General features: G+C 38.4%; 1 protein-coding gene across 1 annotated transcript in view; it reads right to left on the bottom strand.

The window, feature by feature from the left end:
* Positions 1-26924, bottom strand: part of Cntnap2 (contactin associated protein 2) — a 1438942-nt gene that overhangs the window by 799363 nt on the left and 612655 nt on the right. The window contains exon 4 of the mRNA XM_090332259.1: positions 26758-26905. Coding sequence (XP_090188385.1) covers positions 26758-26905 — 148 coding nt within the window. The remainder of the gene's footprint in view (positions 1-26757; positions 26906-26924) is intronic.

Genomic DNA, 26924 nt, shown 5'->3' with positions numbered 1-26924 from the left:
GCTCCAGCAACCAGTTCCATGTGAGGAGAGCTTGGCATGGAGAAGAGGCCCTGGAAATTCTGAATTTCTTCGGAAAGAGCCTGGAGCCCACTAGCAACAGGCAAACATGTTCAAAGCTCCAGTCACACTAATGGTACCCACACCACTCCCCATCAAAGCCCCAGGGCCTCACCATAGTAGAGGCAGGAATAGGTTTGCCACCATGCGAGTAAGGCACAGAGGACAACAGGACCTTATCTTTAACTTGCAGACCCTCTGCAGCGCTCTGTTTGGAGATTTTTGCCTTGCTTTGATGATTTTATCCTACTCGAGGTGGAAATGGTTGTTTCTCTGGCAGGCACGATTTGATAGTGTTGGAGAAAGCATTGGGTCTTGTAAGAGGGATTAATTCTGAAATGGAACTTCTCTGGACATATCCAAGAGATTATTGACAAACACCAAACTGCTTTACTTACATTTTTGCTTCTCTAAGTGAAACTGTTTTCCTCGATTCTTGCATAAGTGCAAACTTTCCCTTCAGCTTCCTTTTTCAGAGGTTATTAGGCCTAAAGAGAGCCTTTTCTAAATGTGATTCTGGATCTGGATATGCATGATATAATTTCCCTGTTAGAGAATTCATGTCATTTATTACTACTTTGTGTGTGGGGGGGGGGGACATCATGGGGCTTGAACTCGGCCTGGGCACTGTCCCTGAGCTCCCCAGCTCAAGGCTACCGCCCTACCCTTGAGCCAAGCCCCACTTCCCTTTTCTGGTGATTAATTGGAGAGAAGAGTCTCAGGTCATTTTGTGCTCAGGCTGGCTTTGAACTTTGATCCTCAAATCTCAGCCTTCTGAATAGCTAGGATTACAGGCGTGAGCCACCTGACTGGCTTACTTATTATTATTAAAGTTGAAAACATTTTACTGATTTTTTTCATATATTTTTATTGTAATTAATAGAAGGGTTACATTATATTTGCCAGATAGAAGGTACATTAATTCACATACATTGATACCCTTTCTCATGTCTTGGTAAATTTTCCAGTAAGAATCTGCTTTTGAAGATGTATTTCAGTGGATTTCCTACTATGGCAATTTTTGCTACAATGAGATGCCAGGTTTTATAATAAAGGTGAATTTGAACTTGAGAAACACAAATTGCTGATTGACTTAGAGATACAGAGATAGAGAATGTGCATTTCTTAGTTATATAATTTCACAGAAGGGCAAAGGACATTCAATGGTAGATGAAAACGAGCTACTCGTTCCTATTTATCATATTCCTATTAATCATTTGTCTCTCTGTATCACCAAAATCCAGAATGATTCATGCAAGTCTCTCACTGACCCAACGGAAAGCGCCACCTGAATGAGGTGACCCGACACGAAGTAAAGTTGCAATTACATAGTGCTCAGATGTCCATGAAAGGTCAGTCAGAGCCTCGCTTGTACAATGTGTTTATTTACATTTCACAGCAAAAATAAATCTATGTAGGACACAGGGAATCAAACTGTAATCTCAGCACTTGGGAGGATGTTATCTATTGACTCTTCAGTGGAGTTAAAGTGTGCGTGTGTGTGTGTGTGTGTGTCTGTGTCTGTGTATGTGTGTCTGTGTCTGTGTGAATGAAACAACATATTGAATCTAGTAAAATCTAAAATAAATGGAAAAAATAGAAAGGAGCAAGATTCATCAAAGTACAATATATGTACATATGAGAATACCACAAAGAAATATTGCTGTTCAATTAGTGTATACTGAAAATACTTGATTGTCTGCATACCTTTCAAAATAATTGTACATTTTAGGAAGAGTATCACCTACACTACTGTTTCCCAGCCTTGTCTAAATGGCTTGTAGCAAGTATAACAGTGAATCCTACAAGGTGGGTAACAATATTTAAAGTGCTAATATTTCAGCATATTTTTCTCAGCTTTCTTAGGGACAGGATTAGTTTTACTCAGTGAAAAGATGCCAACACAGGCCCGGAGTTTGGCCTTGTAGTAGAGTGCTTGTCTAGTATGCATGAAGACCCGAGTTCAATTCCTCAGTACCACTTACATAGAAAAAAGCTGGAAGTGGTTCTATGGCTCAAGTGGTAGAGCTCTAGCCTTGAGAAAGCCCAAGAACAGTGCTCAGGTCCCGAGTTCAAGCCAGGACTGGCAAAAAAAAAAAAAGATGCCAACACAAGGGATGATATAATCGAAGAAAAAATGTACAGATAAGAATCCCACCTCTGAAATGATAACCCCTCTGTACCACACCTTAATAATAACAACAATGAAGTTATATTTAAAACAAGCCAAAAAATGAATCCACTGTCTTAATTGTGAGAAAGAAATTAAAATACGATGTTATATCTTCAAGCACTGAAGCTCCTAAAGTTAATGCATAGCAAAGAATTTCCTAATAAGGAATGAAATTGAAAGGGCATATAATTATATCATTTTAGGGCAGCACCCCTTACAGCAAACAAGATGGTCATTGTAAAGCAAGTGCCAGCTGGGCACCTGTGACTCGCTACTTTAATCCAAGCTACTCAGAAGGCTGAGATCTGAGGATCATAGTTCAAACCCAGCTTGGACACAAAAGCCCATGGGACTCTAATGTCCAATAAAGTACTCAGAAAAAAGTAGTATGTACACCTGTGGTTCAAGCACTAGCCTTGAGCACAGAGAGGCAGAGGGATAGCACCTAGGCCTAGAGTTCAAGTCCCAGGATAAAACAAAATAAATAAATAATGAAAAGAAAATGTCATCTTTGAGCTATGGCAAGTCTCGATACCATTTTCTGACTATAACAAATTTACAGTATATCCAAAAATTATTTGTTCACTTTCTATTTAGACATTTTTCCCACCGGGATATTTTTGGGGGTATTTACTGGAGGTACAAGTACATGTGATATGTAATCCAGAAGTACAGTATGTTTATAACAATCCATATAATTGTGGAGCATTGGTGTGTTTATCTAAAATAATCTTTGGTATCTGCAGTGGGAGATTACCTTGAAATATTCCCCCCTTCAGGATTAGAGGGGATTTTAGAATAAGCCACAATAGAAAGCACCAAGTTCACTATCAAACAAGATTGGAACACGGATAGATTTGGCTGAAACAGTATCCCTTCCCATTTCCCTCTCCTGACCCCATTGGAGGGCAGACTGACAGCTAGCTGGGTAAATCTCAATTCCATCAGATTTGATTTGTAGGTTTACATGTGTGACTGCCCAGGCTCTGTCCTACAATGTTTTTGCTGATGACTGAGCACTAAGGCTTCCTTTGCTCGGATTTTGAGATCACTTTTGAGACTTGACTATAAAGTTGAAGTAATAGTAATATCTCCCTCCTAGCAGAGTTAATAGGAATTCCTCAAATGAACTATGGGAAGTATCCAGGTAATCATTAAAAAAATTCTGTGTCAACTTAGACTGGTTATGTTTTATTACAGAGTCCAGCCAGAGTAAATTATGCTTCCTCATCCAGTTATCAAAGACCAGTAAGAAGACAATCATATATAATAAATTAGGTAATGAAACCTTCATTTTTAGTGAAAGAAATTTGGGGTGCAGAGAGGGAGGGACCCACATAATAAGGTTGTGAGCATCTAACTCTTAGTCAAGAGATCTCAGCTTCTCTCTGGATCATAGCCAACAAGAAACCTGAAGACTGGAAGCAAGATCTGGTAAGCACAATGGAACACCAAAGTGATACAGCTTTCAAAACTCGGGGCTTTCCACGGCTTCTGAACTCCCTGTGTAATCAGTAACAGCTTATCAAGCGTGAGATGGGAAAAAAAACAATCATCGGGGCTCCAGATGGAAATGTTTAATGCATATGCAGTTTATGGGATGAATATAAATTGTGAACATGGTGGGTTTTGGTTAATCTGCTGAATAAAAAAATATTGAATATGTTCTACTTTAATTAATGAGTCACTGAATATTTGATACAACAACATGCTTAACTCTTTTGCAGAAAGGTAACAGCCACTGATTTGGAAAGTAAACGTGGCTTTGTCCAGGGTTGTGATTGGGTAGCAGAGGTGAATTCTTACATAAGTGGTAATCTATTCTCTCTGCACCAATTTTTAAGGAAATGTGTCAGTTTATTAATTCTGCAGCATGTGTGGGAGAAGAACACAAATATCACATAGAATGTTTGTTATTCCTTGAATGAAGGAAGAAGAGTAAGGAAACATCATGGATGAGAGAAACAACAAAACATATGAGCAACAAGATGCAAAAGATCATAGAAGATTAGGATTTTACACTGAATATATGGTACATGTCCGCATCTACTTGTCTACTGATAGTCTCTGTATTCTATCGCCATATTTGTGTGTGTGTGTGTGTGTGTGTGTGTGTGTGTGTGTATGCTGGGAAAGGGCTCGAACTCACAGTACTGTCCCTTAGCTAAACGCTGATGCTCTATCACTTATGCCATTTCTGGCCTTTTGACAGCTAATTAAAGAGTCTCGAGGTTTGTCTACTTGGAGTAGCTTTGAATGACAATCCACATGAAAATCTCAGCTCCCTGAGTAAGCAGGATTACAGGTGTGCCTGGCTCTGGAGCCATATTTGAACTGGGAACCTGTTCTACTTGCAGAACCCTTGCAGTGTGCTTCAGAACCTTTGTAAATATTAGCTCATCGAATTCTCAGGACTTCCCTGGGATGTGGAAACTGTTTTTATTGCTATTAGATAGCTGAAGGGACTGAAGCTCAAAGGGGCTGAGAAAGTTGCGCAAGGCAGCCAGGTAGTTTCAGCCCTAGGTTTAGTAACTTCTCTGACTTTAGAGATATTTCACTTTTCACCACTAACGTGGCCTGACTACCTAGATTAAATGTGACTCTGGTATGCATCCATTGACAATGCTGTCCAAAATGTGGAGAAAAGTCAGAAAATATATTGCAGCTGGATGGGTTTTCAGGAAATATGGGAATATTGCTTTCAGCCCAAGGAAAGGAATGACCCATCACTACCACTGCTTTCGTCAATTCTGTTTATGTACTTAGGGGAAAATCATAAGTCCATCTTCTGTATTGTTTCTTGTTTAAGGTTCTGAGGACTGAGCCTAGGCCCTCACACATGCGATCCTGAGTATATTTTACCATCGAGCTCCCTCACCAAACATCCAAGAGTATAAATTAAAGCCAACAAAATTATATAGCCCATTATGCAAATGTAGTTTACCTTTGTAAACTAATAAAAGAAAGAATAAGTATTTTAAAGTTTATTTAAAAAAAAAGAAAAACCAGATTGAATTCTGGGCAGTAGACACCACAGGGCTAAGCTGGAAAAAAATCACAAAAACATTCATTTAAGTATAAGAAGATATTTTCTGTTTTCCTGGATCAGAATTAGTACTTGAAGAAGCTTAATGAAAAAAAAATTCTAACTAATTCAATTAAAACATCCTCTGCCACAATATCCTCCAGGGGGAAAAGAAAGCAGTCAGATTTTAAGGAAGCTCAGGAAACAAACACAATTCTCCTCCCTCTCCAGATGATGGGTTAAGGTAATCCATTTGTAATGTCTGCCATTAGGAGTGAATGAGCTACATGAAAATGGAAATTGCTACTTTGACCTTGACAGTACTGTTTTTCTTCTTTATCTCGTTTTCTAAATTATAAATCTTCCATTCTTTCTGGAAAACAGTCAGAACTTCCACTAAAGGGGAGAACATAGGTAGCCTACATTTTAAATATTAGTCATTGAAATCAGCCAAATCTCCATACAATTGAAAGGAAAAGATAATGACAACCCATTATCCATGAGTCCAGTGGTAGTTCATGAGTAAAATCTATGCGTTCTTCTGCTGCAACAAAACGCAACCTATCCAACATGACTTTAAAAGTTTTTACCCAGAAATATATTCATTTCAAAATACTGTATTAAAATTTTATGGTTTCCCTGTATTCATCTATTGTCATACTAGTAGGGAATGCTTTTAGGATATCATCTTCAGTAATTCTCAAAAATATTAAAAGGAAGACTAAAATGAAGACTTATGACAAATCACTTCTGCTATATGGAGCTTGGGAATGAATGAACTACAGTGTCATTTGAGGTGCATTTTACCACCTGCCAGGAGAATGTTCTTGGCTTTAGACAAACCAGAGTACAAAAGTGAAGAAAGCAGAAGCAATGTGGCAGTCAAGAGAACTTAGGACTCAGATTTAATCAATGAATGTGATAAGAATAAATTAGCCTGACACGAAGTAGCTCATGCTGGTAATCCAAACTACCTGTGAGACTGAGATGAGGAGAATCACAGTTCCAGGCCAGCTAAGGCATACACCTGGGATCTCTCCTCCAGTAGTTGGGTTTGGGGCCCTGTCATCTTGGTGATGGGAGAGGATGAAACCTGGAGGATCTCTGCTCCAGGACAGCTCAAGGAGAAAAAAACTTTAAAAAAAAATCCATCTCATATTGTTACAGTATCTTACTTTGTTATCTGATATATTGGATATATTTTTTTCATATATTTTTATTGTAATTAATAGAAGGGTTACATTATATTTGCCAGATAGAAGGTACATTAAATTCACATACATTGATACCCTTTCTCATGTGTTGGTCCCCATTTCCCTCCCCCCACCCCCACCCCTCATCTTGTTTTCCCCCCTTCCCTATCCAATTTCAAATTTTACTAAGTAATGTCAGTATTCTTTTATTTTATTTTTTTTACCATTTCATATTTTTTTGTTTTTGTTTTTTTTATTTATTTATTTTTTAATTGTAATTAGTAAAAGGGTTACATGATATTTGCCAGATAGAAGGTGCATTAATTCACATACATTGATACCCATTTGTGTTTGGTTATTTGAAATTGGATAGGGAAGGGGGGAAAACAAGATGAGGGGTGGGTGTGGGGGGGAGGGAAATGGGGACCAAGACATGAGAAAGGGTATCAATGTACGTGAATTAATGTACCTTCTATCTGGCAAATATAATGTAACCCTTCTATTAATTACAATAAAAAATATGGAAAAAAAAGAAAAGCTCCACCTCAATGGAACAGCTAGGTTTGGGAAGGCATGTCTGTCATCTTTGCTACAGTGAACTAGGTAGGTCACAGTACAGGTACAAGCCTACCTTGAAAATAATCCACGCAGGGGCATGGAATTTGGCTTAGTGGCAGAGTGCTTACCTAGCATTTGTGAAGCTCTGGGTTCCATTACTCAGTACCACATACACAGAAAAAGCTGGAAGTGGTGCTGTGGCTCAGGTGGTAGAGTGCTAGCCTTGAGTAAATGTAGCTCAGGGACAGTGCCCAGGTCCTGAGTTCAAGACCCAGGGAAAAATAAAGAAGGAAGGAAGGAAAGAAGGAAGGAAGGAGAGAAAGGAAAAGAAAGAAAGTAAGAAAGAAAGAAAGAAAGAAAGAAAGAAAGAAAGAAAGAAAGAAAGAAAGAAGGAAAGGTCTATGTGCATGCAAAAAAGACTGGAGGCATGGCTCAGAAGTAGAGTGCCAGCCAACCCAGAACAAAGTCTTAAGTTCAAACCCCACTATGAAAAGTTTGCGTATATGTTTATATATACACACATATACATACATACATGCATGCAAACATACATACATGCATGTGTACATACATACATACAGAATAGTAGTGCTCTTGCCCATTTATTTTGGCTAGCACACAATCAAGTAGTGTTTCCCATATAAAAATGCATATCAATCTACATACATGGAGTATTTTCATAAAAAATTAGATTTATGACTGGATTTTTATTTTCATGCATTACTTTTCTTGCTCAGTAACAGGCAGAAGTTTCAAAAGTTTAAGCTTTGCATTCAGGGTTAGCATTCAACCACTTGGTTCATACTTTCACTTCTGATCTTTTTTGTTGAATATTTGGATATAAGAGTCTCTCTGATTTGTTTACTGGGACTGTCTTTTAACTGAGGTCTTCAGACCTCAGCCTCCTACGTAGCTAAGATTGAGGGTGTATGCTATGTGTCTCTTTAAACCCACAGTGAGATCACCCAGTGAGACCTGGACAAGGATAAATGGCAGAGCTGATGGAGAATATCAGAGGTTATCAGAGAAGAGCGGCAGAAGTTTCAGGGAAACATGCTAGTTTGGGGCTTGTGCCACTGAAAATATTGGATCCAAATTCAGGCTCTTCACTTGGAGTGAAATTCTATGGAATGGAAAAACTATACTGGGGTCATGTATTACATGGGGAGGAGGAGAGAAAATGAGGGTGACACTTCAAAAAGAAATGTAGGGCTGGGAGTTTGGCCTAGTGGTAGAATGCTTAGTGGTAGAGTGCTTGCCTACCACGCCTAGAAGGCCTGGGTTCGATTCCTCAGTACCACATACATAGAAAAAAAGCCAGAAGTGGTGCTGTGGCTCAATGGTAGAGCACTAACCTTGAGAAAGTCCAAGGACAGTGCTCAGGCCCTGAGCTCAAGCCCAAGACTGGCAAAACAAATAAAGAAACAAATGTACTCTTTACCAGACTTTCATAACTGTGACCCCTCTGTACATCGCCTTTACAATAAAATTTTTAAATTAGACAAGAATAACAAAAGAGTAATTTAATCTACCTTCTTGATTCCAAAAACAAATTTAGGTACATGAACAGAGGAATGGCTTTTTTTGTAGAGAAGTAGAACACTATTGGACTAAGAAATGGCTTTTCTGGTTTTTGGTCTTTCATAGCTTTCACACATTCTCTATTTCATCCCACTCATCATTTCTCAAAGAAGTAGTCATGGGAAGGCCTCGTCCACAGCAGTCTGACTTGTCTGGAGGACAGCGCTATGACTCTGGTTCTTCATGAGCTCATAGTGGCTCCCACTACTGGGTCCATTTCCATCTGATTACAGCTCTTTGTCCTCTAGATACCTGCCAGCCACCTTATCTCCTATGAAGCTCAGTACTCTCCCATGGCATTCTCTGTCTGTATGTCTGTCTCTCTCCCTCCCTCCATCCCTCTCTGTCTCTTTCTGTCTGTCTGTCTGTCTGTCTGTCTCTCTCTGTCTCTCTCTCTCTGCCTCTCTCTCTCTCTCTCTCTCTCTCTCTCTCTCTCTCTCTCGTCTCCATTTTTTAAAATTTGTTACTGTTATAAGTCAGGTAATGAGAACATTTCTTTTGGAACAGGGTCACCTCTTTCCTCATTTTTCTCCCACAAACACCTCTCCCTCAATTGATTTTCAAGTGAGTATCACTGCCGAGTTAACAGTTGTCCTATGTTTTTGTGCTTCCCCTTCCCCTCCCCTAAATAGATGAACGTACATACAAGACAAATGTACAGAAATCAAAAACAACAACAAAAGGGACAAACAAGGAAACAAAAACAAACAAGAAAAAAATCACAAAAAAGTAAAATAAAAAACCTCCCATTTCAATTTCCTGGACTGCATTTGAGTCACCATGATTTGATAGGATCATCTACTCATCGCTCCTGGCCCCTTGTGACACACTCATGTGAATATCCTCTTTTGGTCTCACTGTGTGAATGTTTAGAGTAATTGTGCAATTTATCATGTCCACATAGAAATTTTTTGCTGTTTAATATCCAGTGTGTTTAGTTGTAAATTTATAGGTACATTCTAATTACTACAAATGAGGTTGCTTGGTTTCTCTCAATCATTTTGATTTAATAGAGAATATTATTACCAAACACAAGTTGCTAAAACAGGCAGCCAGAATTCCCAAGAATGACTGGAAACAAAGTATTATAGTCCTTGACTATTAATGTAACTGGCAGTGTTTTTCAATCATCCATTAACTGGCTAGTTCACTCATTCTATGGGACTTCCTCAGGCCTAACTACCCTTGTGTTCTTTCAACATGTGTCATTCTTCTTCATTTCACAGATCTTCCTTGAAATGTCACTTTCTGTCTATAGCCAGGAAATATTTGTTAAATGAATGATGACCCTATTAAGCATTTATTGATTGCTATAATTAGGTGCCAGGCAGCCTACGAAGGCCTGGGGTTACAAAAATTGATACACAATTTTCTTTGCCACGAGGAACTCATTTCATATTTGGAGATTGCAGTCATGTAGAGAGATAATTAAAGCACAGTAAAGATGGCACCACAGAGGGATGCACCTCCTGCTTGTTGGATGATGCACGGAAGAGTCCTGCTGTGGTGATGACAGAGTGTGATTGGAGGAATGCACACAGCCTGTCTATGGGGACAATCTGTTCTCTACCTGTTCACTGTGCAGCTTGGACTGTATCACCTTTTACTTACAAGAAAGAAGAAAAACTTACCATCTTCAAACACTCCTGGAGACCTTCTCTTATGGAGAAACTCTAACTAAACATTTGCAGAGGATAAGGCCCAGAGCTACAATTACAAGGCTTCGTGGGATGGCTGCACACACAGGGTAGAGAGGATCTGGTTATCAGGGACCAGTTGGAAGAAGTCCAGCACACAGCTCCCCAAAATTTGAAGGCATGGAGGGAGAAGTCATGAGGCCCTGGAAGGGTCTCTGAGGCTGATCCATGCACTCCAGGCCTGACTGTGAGGAGAAACCCATGCACACACACAGAGAAACATACGTGGGCATGCACATGCATACAAAACACATACATGTGCATGCTCCACACAAGCATACATGGACAGAGAAACCCACACACACACCCATACACACAAGCAAGCACACAGGTATGATCAGTTTCCTTTGGTGCCCTGCTTTTGAAAACAGATATCTATTTAGTTTTCAATCAGTGTAATCAGTGTATCCTAATACCATGCAACTGGAGTATGTAATCTTTTCATGTTTTACTTTAAATGCTTCAGCCCCGAGTAGTAGTATATTCAAGAGATATTTGTGCAACATTGACAGATGGGTAAAAATGTGCTAAGAAAGGGGTACATGAATGAAATCCAAGTCTTCCTCCAAGTCCTCGCCTCCCCCACCCCTCACCCAGCATATAAGACTCTACAATAGAATGGCAAAACAGAAAGTTTTGGGAGATCTCCTGAGTCTTCCTTACAGTACAACCACATTCAGGTTATTTCCATAAATAGCTTTGTTAAAATGACTTCTCTGTACAACTACTTAAAGATAATGAAAACAGAATTTTAAAAATCAGGAACTAAATATCCACACTGGGTAAACTTTATTGCCACAAAAACCAGCAGAAAGCCTGCCTGGAGGTTTGGCTCAAGTCATAGAATTCCTGCTGAGCAACAAGCCATGTGAGCACGGGACTCTGAATTCAAACCCTAGTACCAGAAGGCAAAAATAAAATAAAATAAAATAAAAGAGAACAATAAAAGAAAAAAGAAATGGATATCTCTCCTATATGTTTTAGGTTTCAGAAGAATTGCTAGGTCATTTTCCCCTCTAATAGCCATATACTTTTTCTGCTTCAGCATGCTTGCTTACATTTTTATTTGATTATGCCAGGTAAATTTAGTTCCATTCAAAAGGTGACAATTTCTGTGCAAAAGAGAGTATATCAAATTCTGAATTTCTCTCTCTATAGCTAAGAAAAACACATTGTCTTGAAGGCATAGAGTCAAGCAAATGAAATTGCAATATTCGAGTATCCTAGTAATAAACTGGTCTACTTTGTTTCAAGTTAAAGGGAAATTTTCAGGTAAATTGTTTTCTGGGTTTGCATTAATAAAACAAATGCTGAAACTGCAGACCTATCATAGGTTGTATTTATAGTGAGGCCAGTTCTTATAAAGGATCCAATAAAATTCTCTCAGGGCCAAGGAGATTATTCTTCTAGAACTGTACTGTCTAATATTACAGACAAATGTGGCTCTTTAAACTTATATTTCAACTAGTTAAAATTATATAATATAGGGTCTTGTCTGATATTGTACTACTATAATCCCTGTGCCAGGAAGGTTGTGTGTTCATGATCAGCCTAAAATACAAAGTAGACCTTGTCTCAAAAATAAATAGATATAGATAGATGACAGATAGACAGACAGACAGACAGACAGACAGACAGATAGATAGATAGATAGATAGATAGATAGATAGATAGATAGATATAAAGGGCCAAAGCTCTCTGTGGCAGAGAATTGTCTCACAGGCACAAATTTTAAGGTTTATTCCTGAGCACTTCAAAAACAACAAGAATAAAATAAAAATTATTTAGTTTCTGAGTCCTACTGATGACAGTAACCTGTATAGTTGCTGCATATGGTTAGGGGCTTGGAGTGAACAAGCACCATTGAGCTGAGCAGTAGAGTTTGGGGCATTAAATATACAATGATCAATATAGGTCAACACTTTAGACTTCGTTCACCTTCATGCTATACCAAACTTTATTTTCCTTTTTGTCATCTGTTAATTATGTTCTTAATCTCCCATACTACAGAGTCCTACTAATGGTTCTCCACTGAGTAGAAGTTATTAGAAAAGCAAATTAAGGCCTTGTATCAGGATGGGACCCCCCTGAAGAAAAATTATGTCAAAATTATGTGGGAGGTTTATTCATTGTTAAGCAACACTAAGAAATTCTGGAATCTAGATGACAGTCTGACAGGAAGGTCAGACAAGGCAGGTAGCAGAAGCCCAGTCCACGGGCAATGATATTTTTCCTTCCTCACCAAAAAAAAAAAAAAAGATCTCTTCTCTATTAAACTTTCTTTCTTAAAATGCCAAGTCTTGGTTCTTAGTTTGGAATACTCAACAATCAGGAGCATACAGGATGGGGAGCCAGTTTTCAGTCAAAGATGTGGGATTTGGTCAGTAGAATATAATGATTCTGATTTTCTTTTGCTGGTTTTTCTTCCACATTAGTTGCAAACCCAGAGTCTTTCTCATACATTTTATTTCCTAATGCATATGTTGCAGTTTTCTTTTCTTTTTGCTTTGTGTGTCTATATGTTTTTGGAAGTATAAGCGGGGGACAGAAATGGAGGAACAAAGGGTGAAAAAATGCAGCAGTGGTACTCACTGAGAGGGGCGGTCAAGAGGGGGACGCTAGGAGAGAATGGGGAAAGAGGTGAGATTGTTCAAAAGAAAATATACTCTGCCTCACTTATGGAACTGTAGCCCTTCTGTTTAAAAAAAGAGTGAAAGTTCATCTCAAGGCTTTCTAATAGGCTAGTGCCATGAAGATTACTAAAGATAACCTACTTCACTTAAAGCCAATTTATTAAGGATATGAATCTCATCTATATAATGTTTTTCAAAGTAATATTTACATTATTCTTTGGTCGACTAATTGATCATCATAACCCTGCCCAGAGGACACATATAACCCTCCCACCTCCCACTCCAGGTCCCTTCTCAGTTCATTTTTGCTTTTCAAAAGGGCAACCATCTTTATTACACAGGATCCAACAGGAGAACCTTTTAAGTCGAGATGTAGAGATCGCTACTTGTAGCAACAGTTACCGTAACCTGTGTGTGTGAACAAAGAGCCACCAGGTGTTCTACAGGTAAAAGATGAGTTGTTTTGCCAACGAGCTTCATAACAGATGAGATCACAGCCCGAGTGAAACTCCACTTGCAAAGTGAGAAACCCCGAGCAGACGGTCAGTTATACCTGGACTCCTGATCCACAGAAACAATGCATGTTATTTTTTTTTGGCTCCCTTAATGGAAGATTAAGACAGAATGAACATGGCAATATTAATGGGTATTACATTGAATTTGCCATGTTTGTGATGTTAATTCTTCCAGTTCAGAAACATGGGAAGTTTTTCCATTTCCTTAGTTCTGCATTGATTTCCATTAAAAAAATGGTGCTGGCAGAATTGTTTAAGCACCTGTAGAAAACTAAAGCTGGATCCTTATATGCTACCCTGCATCAGAATTAATTTCAAAAGATCAAAGACCTTGAGATAAAGCAGATTATCTTCAAAACTTTACACAAAAGAATAGATAGGAGAGATACTAGGACTCATTGGCACAGGTCAAAACTTTCTTAATAAAGTCCCAGAAATACAACAAATTAAAGAAGGTTTGGATAAATGGGGCTGTATTAAACTGCAGAGCTTCTGTATAGCAAAGGACATAGCTAGGAAGTTAAACAGAAAGCCCACAGAGTGGGAGAAGATCTTCACTAGTCGTACAACAGACGAGGTCCTCATATCTAAAATTTAACTACAGCTAAAAGAATTGAATCTCTCAAAAACAAATCCTCAAAGAAACAACTATCCCATTAAAAGGTGGGCTAAAGACTTAGAGACTTCTTTGAAGAGGAAATAAGAATGGCCTATAGACACACAAAAAAATGCTCAACATCTCTTTGCCATAAAAGAAATACAAATCAAAACAACTTTGAGATTCCACCTCACACCAGTTAGAATGGTCATGATCAAGAAATCTAACAACAACAGATGCTGGAGGGGATGTGGTCAGAAGGGATTCATACTACACTGTTGGTAGAAGTGTAAAATTGTTCAATCACTCTGGAAAGCAGTGTGGTGAGTCCTCAAAAGACTAAACATAGAGCTCCCCTATGACCCAGAAAACCCACTCCTTGGAATTTACTTAAATGTCCAGAAACAAGGACATAATAAAGCTACTAGCACAATGATGTTCATTGCAGCACTATTTACCATAGCAAAGATATGCAACCAACCCAGATGCCCCTCAGTTGATGAATGGATCACGAAGATGTGGTATTAATACACAATGGAATTTTATGCTGCCCTCAGAAAGAATGACATCATCCCATTTGTAAGGAAAGACTTGAAAAAGTCATATTAAGTGAAGTAAGCCAGAGGAGCATAGGCTCAATGGTTTCCCTCACTTGTAATAGTACACATCTAGGATTCTCCTAGCAGAGGATCACAATAACTCAAAACCTATGTACAGTTTGGCCTAGTGGTAGAATGCTAATGCTTGACATTAGATTCTACTTTCAAACAATTGTGAAAAATAAACTTCTGCTCCGTACAAGCCACTCACTGTGTGGCATTTTGTTATATCTGTCTAGACTGTCAAAGACAGTAATTGCAAGCAAAACAAAGAAAAGGAGAAAAAGCACATGTAGTACAGAGTTAATTTTAAAAATATTGAAGTTATTTAACTATATTAAATTTCCATCATACTTATTTCCTCATATTCTGTGACTTTGCTCAAATTTAAATCTTCAGTAAGACGAACATAACTATAGCTGACACCTGCAATCCTAGCTACTCAGGAGCCTGAGATCTGAGGATCACAGTTCAAAGCCAGCCCTGGCACTAAAATCCATGAGATTCTTTTTTTTTTTTGCCAGTCCTGGGCTTGAGCTCAGGGCCTGAGCGCTGTCCTTGGACTTTCTCAAGGCTAGAGCTCTACCACTTGAACCTCAGCACCACTTCTGGCTTTTTTGTATGTATGTGGTAGCAAGGAATCGAACCCAGGTCTTCTTGCATGCTAGGCAAGCACTTTAACCACTAGGACAAACTCCCGGCTCCTCCATGAGATTCTTATCTCCAATTAACCACTAGAAAACTGGAAGTGGCATGTGGCTCAAGGCATAGGGTGGTAGCCTTGAGCTGAAGAGGTCAAGGACAGTGTCCAGGCCCAGAATCAAGCCCCATGACTGACAAAAAAAAATAGCTAGGCCTGGGGGCTTATGCCTGTAATCCTAGCTACTCAGGAGGCTGAGATATGAGGATCAAGTTTCAAAGCCAGCCCGGGCACAGAAAGACCTGAGACTCTTATTTCCAGTTAACCTCTAGAAAATGGGAAGTGGGGGACAATGCCCAGGCCTAGTTCAAGCCCTATGACCCACAAAAAAATTATGGAATCCAAAAGCATACTAAGTATAATAAACTTTACTACATATCATATGTGTATATATGTATATATGTGGTAAAAGAATAGAGTGCTAAACATAGATTAAATATGTATACTATATAAAATGGATACATTGTGTACACATCATTAAAAGTGTGCATGTAAGCATATAAAAATACATGCAACTACAGATATATTGATACAAGACACAAATAAATGTACACACATGAAAAAATCAGTATCCGCACATGACGTTGCTGAGCTTTTAAAGAAGCTTACAAGTAACAAAGTAACAAGCACCAGTGATGTACAGTGCTCATGCATCGTTCTCACCTGTTTGGGGCAATGAGAAGTGGGAGTTTTAAGTCCTTCTGTAACTTGGCTGTCCTATCAGATCTCAGTGGAAAAATCCTCAAGCACTGGTGAGAATCTACTAGAAGTTATAGCCTCCTGACATTGTTGCTTTAAAGAACAGCTATGGATCATTGTCAGGTGTTTTCCTCTCTCCTACCTTAGTAACAGGTCAGGGTGACCTTTGCTGCCCAAAGGTATTTGTACGTCATTTCAGGTATAAGAGACTTGTTCTTAGACCTCAGCATTAACTTGTAATATGCTCCCCTATAAACCCGCCTGTACCCTGGAGTCCTGCTTTAGGGCTTGGAAAGTACGTAGATATAAAAACCATGAATCAGGATTATAAGAAAAATCATTGCTTCTTTTTTTCTTATAGACTCTCAACTCTAATATCTGCTGAACTCTAAATGGAATTAGAGATCTATTTCTAATCATTTGCACTTTTAAAAAGCCTCAACGTAAATATGAGAATCTGCACTGTGCAATTTACATTTTTGCATGCTGAAAAGGTCAGGAATGCTTTGTAGGAAACAATTCAGGTCTTCAAGGAATTGTGGTTTTTTTATTGGAATAACACACTGACAAAGCACGGTTAATTCTACATAAAATTTTGATATATGGCATGCAAAAAAAAGGAAAAAGGAACAAACAACAACAAAATAGTGAGGTCTGTAATTTTAGTTACAGGCTGAAATCTGCGGAGAGCAGATCCAAGCCAGCTTAGGCAGAGAAGTCATGAGTTTCTTATCACAAAATAACTATTGAAAAGGTGGAATTGAGCCTGGCTTAAGTACTGGAGCACTGACCTTGAGCCGAAAAGCTCAAGGACTATGTGCAATCCCTGAGTTCACCAGCATCAAAACAAAACAAAAAAATAAAAACAAAAGCAAAAAATAGAGGAAGAAAAGACATAGAAGACAGGAATTTAATTTCAGAGATGTTCAATGGTTCCATATTATATTTTTCATTTGGGCACATTAAATATTTTCATGATTTTTTTATTTGAGCTCTGAGACTCTTAAAACATTGGTGTGAGCTTTACAGAGTTTGGGTGATTAAAAATGAGTAGCATGGAGTCAATTATGGTTTTTTTTTACAATTTAGAAGAAATATGGTTAGGAAATATTGTTGGAAATGGAAAGAATCATTTTTCACTCAAAACAGAGCTTTCTTATTCATCTTCTCTTTCCTGAAAGATATGCTGACATTCAACTGCCTCCTATCTGATTAACCCAGTATTTTGCAACAGTTATGGAAAATTGTATTAAAGAAACTTTGGGCTGAAAATAGGAAAGAGGGTAGAAGAAGAGAGACAGGAGGCTCGTGTGTATTCATGATGATCCAAGCAACATCTGCCTTCTTGAAGAATACTATGTGAGGCCCAGGGAAAATGTCAGATCTCTACAGAATGAGGTGAGCTGGTGGAGCGGTTTCTATATTGTTTCAAAGATGAGAGGCAAATCGTCCTCCGGCACGTGTTGCATAGTGAAGAAGCTTTATGATAGAACGTGGACTGCCACACTCTGATATATATTTCTTTTGCTTAATGAGTACAACTCCATGAAAGTTCTCAGGAGAACCCTGACATACATTTATTAACCTTGTTTGAGCGTCAAGATCTCATGTATGATGCCTCACTGGTGTTGAACCAGGCTTTCTTCTTAAGAGAAGATGCCAAATAACAAAATTCATTTCAGAGATGAGCCTACTAGAATCAGATACTATGGTCTTGTAAAGTAAAGAATTAGATGATGTGAACAACAGCAGGGGCAACACAAAATAGATAATAGGTAGGTGTGTATAACTTAAACCAGTCATAGTGCTAAGCACCTTATATTTATTTAATGTTTATTTAATCCCCATGACAAATCTGTATTAAGCACCAATGCCTCGACTGTGAGAAAGGAGGCAGAGACAGGGATTTGGAATGCTTAAGCCACTGTCTCAAATCACCCTTTAAATAAGCCTGGCATTTACTTTGCATCTAAGCTCAGAGGACCATATCTTTTCATTTTATCATATCACTAATCGTAAAGGATAATGTTACACTTCGAAGCATGGTTAGCACAAATAATCCCTGTGTGTACATATTCTGTTCAATCCTGAAGCAGTGACATTAAAACACAAATTTTTGCAAATGAATTCTATGTGTGTCTATGACACAGGAAACCACATATGGCTCTTTTAGAGATTGACTGAAGCATGGATTACTTATTTTGGAAATTGATAGTAAAGTAGGAGATGTATCCTTTTGCTGTGGATGTGCTTTTTACTCTTTTGGTCTGAATAGTGTATTGGGTACTGTTTTCTCTCTATGAACAATATAGTCTTCATCATTGTGTCAGGCATCTTATATATCATCAAATCAATGATAACATGAATGATAATAATGTGAAAGTATCCTACTGGTTTTTCTAGATGTCATTTCATAAAGAGGAGGATTTGAATTATAAGCACTAAGGAACTGGATCTATTCACATACTTTCAAAATAAGGTAGCTGGTTACTATTTGGGAGTGACTTGACTGGGTCAACCACTGTTTCTGAACTAGCTCCAACACCCACATCTACTGTAGAAGGAATAGTCAGTACTTTGGAGGAAGGGGGAAGAAAAGGTTGTAGCATATAAATCATACACATATACATGCTATTTTGTTATGATGAACAGTTCTTCAGGTAATTTCTTAGATCTGTTCAATAGACTTTATTCAACTACTTACTTCCCTTTTCTCATAAATTTCAAATAACTACACTTCAGAAAAAATGTTAATTTTTACTTATCCTACTCCAGATAGGCCCAAAGGAATTTTTCTCTTTCAGTTGAGAATAAACAGCCAATATAAAAACAGGGCCATCACTCTGTTGGATTTTATACTCACTGTCTGAATGAATGAATAAAAATGTATTTAATATTTAAGCTTCTCATTGCTAAAAGACAGTAATGGTTACTAAACTGCACCAGTATTACAAGGCATAAATAAGGCATTCAGCCCACTATCTGACACTTAGTCAATGCTCAAAATATACTGGATATAATTATAGTAATAATAAAAATAGTGATTTTTACTGAAATTCTTACCATAAATTTGCAGTGCTCTGATAGGAATCAGTGCAAGGCTAAGTTACTTTATTTGTGAAATGGAGATACTTCAACCTATTTTTACAATAATTTTATAAGGACAAAATACACTCTGAATAAATGCTTGATGTCTCTCCTTTTCCAACTCCAACATTTCCAATCAGATAGATTTCCAGTTCTGCATCCCGCTGCTCGTGATTGTTCATTTTGCTCCCAAATAGATCCTACAGGCAGGAGGAAATCCCTCCCAAAGGCCATGCCAAAGAAATTGTTCCTGATCTCATCTCTCCTTTGTGAAAGGTGTGTCATCCCCATCAACCTAATGCAAGAACATTCCTTTCTCCCAGGGAGACTGGGCAATGACTGGAGGGACAAGCAAAATACAAAGGAATCATGTGAGCAGGTACACTGTATGGCTCCTTAGCTTCCCTCTTTCTATGTCAGATGTGTTCTGTCTGGCCAGGGACACTAGAAAAAAAATCTATGAGAAGCTGTATTGTTGCTTCTCTCCCCCAGAAACATTGGGGAATCATCTCCATTTAATAACTCAAGGGTCAGCTTATGAGTTATTTTACAGAGAACTGTAATCACAAACCCATAGATGCTCATGCTTTACTTAGGCATCTCATACAGGAGTTATCAGTTCTAAATTTATTTCCTAGAAATGATCTAGGAAATGAGGGTGCTTGCTCTGCAAACCTGAGTGCCTTATGTTACCCATCAGCTGACACAATATGGGACATAAGCCAATTTCTTTAGCTCCTCCTTGTTCACCACAACTCTATACAGATTACCATGACAGTATCTTGTATCTTTAGTGTAAAGGTTATCATATATACAATACAGATAACATAGTATCTGGCACTGAAAAAGTCAGCATGCTAAAAGATTATTTTATTATTGTTACTTTTCATTGACATGGGTGATAAGTGTTATCTTAAATATTTGCTCTTTTCTCCCTAGCTCAGCTAATTTGCACAGGTGATAATTAAGATGAAGCAAGTGAGGAATAGAAGCTAATAAAGAAATCTTACTTATATTTTTCATGTTTGAAATTTTAGTTATTTTCCCCCATTAACCAAGGTTTGAAGGTGACATGAATCACTACCATAATTTTTTATCTTCTTTGCAATCAACATACTGGTATCAACAAGGATGACCCTCCTTGTACCAGGTACCTAAACTCTCAGGAGGTCGGACTGCCTGAGGCAAAGCACTGCCTGAGGTGGAGAAATTTTCTGTATCCAAATGCAAGGGAAACTGTTTCCCTGTTTTTAAATGAGTGCATTTTGAAAAGATTGATCATTTAAACGTTCCTCTTGGACATGTGGAATGTGCACCACTATTGAGGTATTTTTCTTGCTAAATATCTAATCTCCTATGGCTTTATAGCAATAACTGATGGGCCAGACAATTTTAGATTCATTAGAATGTTTGAAATAATATTTTCTGTTAGACAGCACTGAGGCTGATCAAAAGTCCTTGAGAGACAGAAAGGTTAACAGAAGGGAACAGGTTATAAAATGTGTGTGTGTGTGTGTGTGTGTGTGTGTGAGAGAGAGAGAGAGAGAGAGAGAGAGAGAGAGAGAGAGAGAGAGAGAGACAGAGACAGAGAGAGACAGAGACAGAAACAGAGACAGAGAGAGACAGACAGAGAGACAGAGAAACAGAGAGAAAGAGAGAGTGGCGGGGGTGGGGAGGAAGGCAGTGGGGAGGACAAGGGGGGAAAGGAGGAGAGGGATAGAAGAGGGGAGAAAGGGGAGGAGAATCGAAAAGAAAGGAGAGAAGAGAAAAGAGGAAAAGGGGAAGTGGAGAGAGGGAGACTTTTGTTAGAGATTAAAATATTAAAATGAAGCCAGTGGCTCATACTTGTAATCCCAGCTCCCAGAGGCTGAGATCTGAGGATCATGTCCAAGCAAAAGTGGCCTTGGAACTCTGCAATTTACCATAAGAAAAACGTAAGTGGTGCTATGACTCAAAGTGGTAGATGGCTAACCTTCAGCAAAAAACTTAGGGACAGCATCCAGGACCAAATTCAAACCCTAAGACTGCCAAAAACAAGTAAACAAATAAGTAAGTAAATAATAAGAATATCAGAATGTCCCTTTGAACTTCCATTTCCTTCTTAGTGAAAGAAGGGGTCAGGGTGGAAAGACTTTGGGGACTGTTTTCAGCATGAGCTTTCTTGTTGACTACATATGCAGCTTTTTTTGTATTACTCAAAACATCTTATTTATAAACTATGTTGAAGTTCTCAAGTACGTTGGACTTTCTCTCATTATTTTATTCTTATCTTACACCAGCAATCACCATGTATGTGCATCTTTCTGTTTTGTTTCATTTTTATTTTATTTTATTTTGTCAGTCCTGGGGCTTTAACTCTGGGCCTGGGTTTAGTCCCTGAGTTTTTCAGCTACTGCCCTACCTAGGCCTGGGCGTTGCCTCTGAGCTCTTCAGATCCAGGCTACAGACCTACTCCAAGAGCCACAGCCCCACTGCTACTTCCCATTTTCTAGTGGTTAATTGGACTCTCCTGGACTTTAGTTTCCCAGGTTGGCTCTGAACACCAATCCTAAGACCTCAGCCTCCTGAGTAGCTAGGATTACAGGCGTAAGTTACTGCCTTCTGTTTTAATATTTACTTTTCCTGGAAAAATTATCTTATAAAAAGAGATTTGCGGTAATGTGTACAATAAAAAATGACATTATCTTGAGTTCCACAATAGACACTCACTTTTGCTCTTAATTCAGAACTGCAAATGTGATTTAATTGCTATCATTCTCTCCTATTTCTCCTGTAATTCTCTTTTAAACCAATGCTGTTGGTTTTATAAGTCAACTTAGCTTTGAAAAGTTCTTGAATATAACTAGGTCAGAAAGCATAACTGAAAACAATACAACATAAAACTGTACATCAGCTGGTTGGGGTTGGTGGCAGTGATTATGTTTCAACTTTTCTAGTTCAAAACTTTACAAGAAGGAATAGGAAATATACTAGGTCTCCGTGGCACAGATTGATACTTTATTAATAAACACCCCAGAACACAATAAATTAAGAAGGCTTGGACAAATGGGACTGCATTAAACTGCAGAGCTTCTGTATGGCAAAGGACATAGCTAGCAAGTTAAATAGAAAGGTTGAAGAGTGGGAGAACATCTTCACTAGCCCTACAATAGACAAAAGCCTCCTATCTAAAATGTATCTACCCCAGGCACTGTGGCTCACACCTGTAATCCTAGCTACACAGGAGGCTGAGATCAGAGGATCAAGATTCAAAGCCAGCCTGGGCACAAAAGGACCTGATACTCTTACCTCCAATTAACCTCTAGAAAATGGAAAGTGGACCTTGGCTAAAGGTAAGGATGGTAGCCTTGAGCTGAAGAGCTCAGGGACAGCACCCAGGCCAAGTTCAAGCCCCATGAACACAATAAATAAATAAATAAATAAATAAATAAATAAAGTACACCTAAAAAATTTGAATCGCTCCAAAACACATCTTTGAAGAAACAACCATCCCATTAAAAGGCAGGCTAAAGATTTAAAGAGAGACTTCTCTGTAGAGGAAATAAGAATGGCCTATAGACACATGAAGAAATGCTCAACATCTCTTTGCCATAAAAGAAATGCAAATCAAAACAACATTGAGATTCCACTTCACACCAGTTAGAATGGCCAGGATCAAGAAATCTAGTAACAACAGATGCTGGCAGGGAGGTGGCCAGAAGGGATTCATAGTACACTGTTGTAAAATTGTTCAATCACTCTGGAAAGCAGTTTGGCGATTCCTATGACCCAGCAATTCCACTTCTTGGCATTTACTTAAATGTCCAGAAACAAGGACATACTAAATCCACTAGCACAATGATGTTCATTGCAGCACTATTTACCATAGCAAAGATATGGAACCAACCCAGGTGCCCCTCAATTGATGAGTGGATAAACAAGATGTGGTACTTATACACAATGCAATTTAATGCTACCATTAGAAAGAATGACATTGCCCCATTTGTAAGAAAATGGACTTGGAAAAAATCATATTAAGTGAAGTAAGCCAGACCCAAAGGAACATAGACTCAATGGTTTCCCTCATTTGTAATAATTAGTACACATGTAGGATTCTCCTAGCAGAGGATTACAATAGTGCAAAATCTAGGTACATAAGGTCATATAGGATGAGACTAAATGAAAAGATCTCCAGCTTTATCTTGTGTGATGGTTGTTCTTAATGTACTATGTTATTTCTCTTCTATTTTTTGCCCTTTGGTTAATCTCATATTATTACTGTATCTGACTTTTACCTGGTGTATTGTATGAACATTTACTTGTTTACTTGAAAGAGGAAAGGGAAGGGGGGGATAACAAGATGACTGGGAGGGGGTGCAGGGAGGGAAATGGGGACAAAAGCATGATAAGGGGTATCAATGTGTGAGAAGCAATGCAATTATTACATGGTGAATGTAACCAATTCCTCTCCCCAACAATAAAAAATTTAAATTAGATTAAAATTTTTTTCTAATCCATATAATATCATGAAGTGTTTTCAATACACACAATGTGATCAGATTTACATACTGAGTTGAATAAACTAATGGTTTATCAAATGGATGACTCTTACCATATACTAATCTTATAAAAGACATTATAATAGTTCACCTAAATTACATTTACAGTGATATAAAAACAAATTCAAGTTATGAATAAGTTTAGCGGTCACCTCAAACTATCTCTGATCTGGAGAATGCTTCTATTTCTTTTGGTCACACACAGCAAGCAGAAGCCATCTGCTTCCAGAAGCAGCGACTGGAACCACAGATTTCCAGGGGAAGAAGAGCATTGCTGCATACCACCACACACTGGGGCAGAAGCAAGCGTCTAAAATCTATGGACTCTATTAACAACTTAATCTAGGATTTCTGTCCTCCAAAGTATGACAGAATTTTTCTTTCATGCCACAGTTAATGGAAATTGTTACAAAGGCCTTAAGACAGAAATTCAGGTTTACTCTCCAGTGTTTTCTGCTGGAGCAGGATATCACTGTGGGTATAAACTGTGTTCCCTAGGAGATGTTCTCACAGGGAGAGCAGATGTGCCAGGACAATGCTCTGATCCTAAAATATTTATCCTTCTGTCTCCACTTCATGGATTTCCCACCTCTCTAACCTTAGCAAAGCCTTCTGAACCAATAATCCAAATTGCAGTTAAGTATACTAGTTACTTATATGATCATTTATACCTTGGTTTTTCCAGGTGGTAATCTCACTGAAATGAAGGTTTAGAATAAAAGCAAATTTAATATCTGCTGGCATAAATGATGCCTACTTTGATTAATACATGACATCAGTGTTTTTGGAAGGTAAGCCTTAAATGTTTAAACAGATTATTAAACTCAGACTTTTGCTTTTAGATTTATGCAGTCCTTCCAGTGTGTTGTGAGAAGGTAAGCAGATGTGTTCTCAATTTCTTAAGTTAAAGACATGGGCATGTCACAAAGTTTTGAAAAATAACAGCATTGACTCATTTCAGCTAAACTAGAGGAGGAAGCCAAATGTAGAAGGAATACGGTATTGTTTTTTTTTTTACATAACTTTGGGTGCATGGAAATGGGAATTCATATTCATTCAACACCACGATACAAAATAGTGCAATCGTAAAGACTTGCAAGAAGTGGCCTAGAACTGAACTTCTCCACTTTGAATAGAGCAAACTCCTTGTAAGGTACCTAACTTCTGAAATGACAGCGCTTGCGCAGAGAAGAGTTGAGAAATATAAAGGGAATTTCTGAAGGCACACAGTCACACAGGAACTCAAGCTGCAATGTGCCAACCCCATGTCATCAAGGAAATGCTAAAGGAAAGTACTAGATTATTTCCAGTCATGTGGTTGTCAGAAAGATCCCAGACAAGCCTCCAAGAAATTTCTGCAAAGATAAGAAATAGAGCTTTTCTCCCACTGAAGTAAACAAAGGCCAAGTACCTGCTTGCTGAGACACTACAGCACAAAGCACCAAACAGGAATGTGGTGGGTCTGATCTCTAGTGCCTTACTCAAAGACATGTTTGCTTTTCTAAGTGAGAAATTCAAGGACGATTATTGAGGTCACAGATTGTTAAGCTCAAGAAAATATAGTTATCTCAGGGTCTAGTCTAGTGTAGATTTCAGTACAGGTAAAGTGGCTTTGAGAAAGTTGTCTACAGTAAAACTATGCAACCTATTATTTATATTACTAACATATATATGTATATATTCACATATATATATACATGTATTTGTATGTGTATATCTTGGCCAAGAAATAAGTGTATTTTGTATGTATCAAAGAAAAAGACAAAAGAGAGTCCAATCTATATGTTTGGTGTAGGCCAGCAGATAAATAGTCACTGTGCTTTTATAGTGAAGACAGCTTCTAGAATATTTAAATTGATGCCTTTCCCCCAAGATTAGATTTATACTTTTAAAATAAACATTATATGTTTTATTTTATATTATAAAAGGTAAGGAAGGAAAATATTAGGAAGTAAATGTGCTTTCTCCTAAGTGTATTCCCCAATTTGGCACCCAGTGATCACATATTTCAATTCAAATTCAAATGAATAAAAGTTATTTTTTTTAAAAAATGGCTCTTTGTTGGTTGTCTTAGTTATATTTCAAGCCTTTTGAAGACACTTTTGCATAGTTATGAAACACTGATATCTGTAGAAAGTTGTTATATTTAACAGCATTGCTACAGAGATCTTTGTGTAAAATGTTTACTTGTAAAATGACATTTATGGTTGCATTAATATAGCTGCTTTAACAAAGCACCCCAAACTTGGTGCTTTAAAACTAGAGCAATTTGTTTCCTCACAGTTCTGAAGGGAGGGATAAGCTCTACCATGCTGGCAGTGGAAGATCAATTCATTTCCAAATGAATTACATTATTTCATATTTTTTTATTAAAAAAGTAAGCAGTTTTGAAAATCACCCTCTGTTAGTGTGGCTTAGTAGAAAAAAAATAAGCAGTGAAAAGTTCTGTCTGGGAGAGGGCAGCTTTTCCCTTCCCTGTTCTGAGGGAAGATTCTCAGATGAAACGATGAAATTGAGGTCACCGTTGTGATGGAAGAGCCTAGGGATGTGGACAGGAAATGCAGGTGGATGAGGAGAATAAGGAAAAAGACAAGAAAAGGAACGAGGAGGAAATGCAACAAGAGTGGAAGATTGAGAGGAAAAGGAAAAAAGAAACAAGGGGGAAGAAGGCAAGGTAATTCTCTCCACCTGTTGTCTGCTGTTTCGTTTTTCTATGCATCAGTATGCATAGTCTGTGAATATATATATTTATATTGATATATATACATATATATGCATGTTTTCAAGTAAGTATAGGAAAGCACATATTCTGTAGAGTCCTCTTTCATACTCAGGCCTTCCATGGGTTCAGTGAGGGTGTGAATGTTTCCTCTTCTACAAAAGGAGCCTTTTCAACACTGCCCCAAGGCAGTAGGTAGCAGAATCATGAGACCTAGCGTACTATGGTTCTGACATTGTAGAAAGGGGTGTTTTATAGAGATATATAGAGATTATATATCTCTCTGTGTGTTCATATATGTGGTGGTTGGTTCTGGGAAAGCAGGGGTCGCAGGGCTGAGGCCCAGGGCAGGCTGTCAGGGCAGACCCGGCCCCAGGGCACTCACAGTAGGCACAGCCGTAGACCTCGACCCGCAGCCCGATGCGGCCTTCTCCATGCCAGTCCAGGGGCACCAGGCGCAGGTAGCGGGCGATGACCGTGTGCTGCAGCTCGTGCCTCACCACACTGTCTGAGTTCATGTTCCCAGGGAATGCCTGCAAAAAGGAAAAGAAA

The sequence above is a fragment of the Megascapheus bottae genome, chromosome 5, assembly GCF_031878675.1.
Source record: "Megascapheus bottae isolate mThoBot1 chromosome 5, mThoBot2.hap1, whole genome shotgun sequence".
In the NCBI taxonomy this organism is placed as follows: domain Eukaryota; kingdom Metazoa; phylum Chordata; class Mammalia; order Rodentia; family Geomyidae; genus Megascapheus; species Megascapheus bottae.
This window is presented reverse-complemented; position numbering and strand designations above follow the sequence as displayed.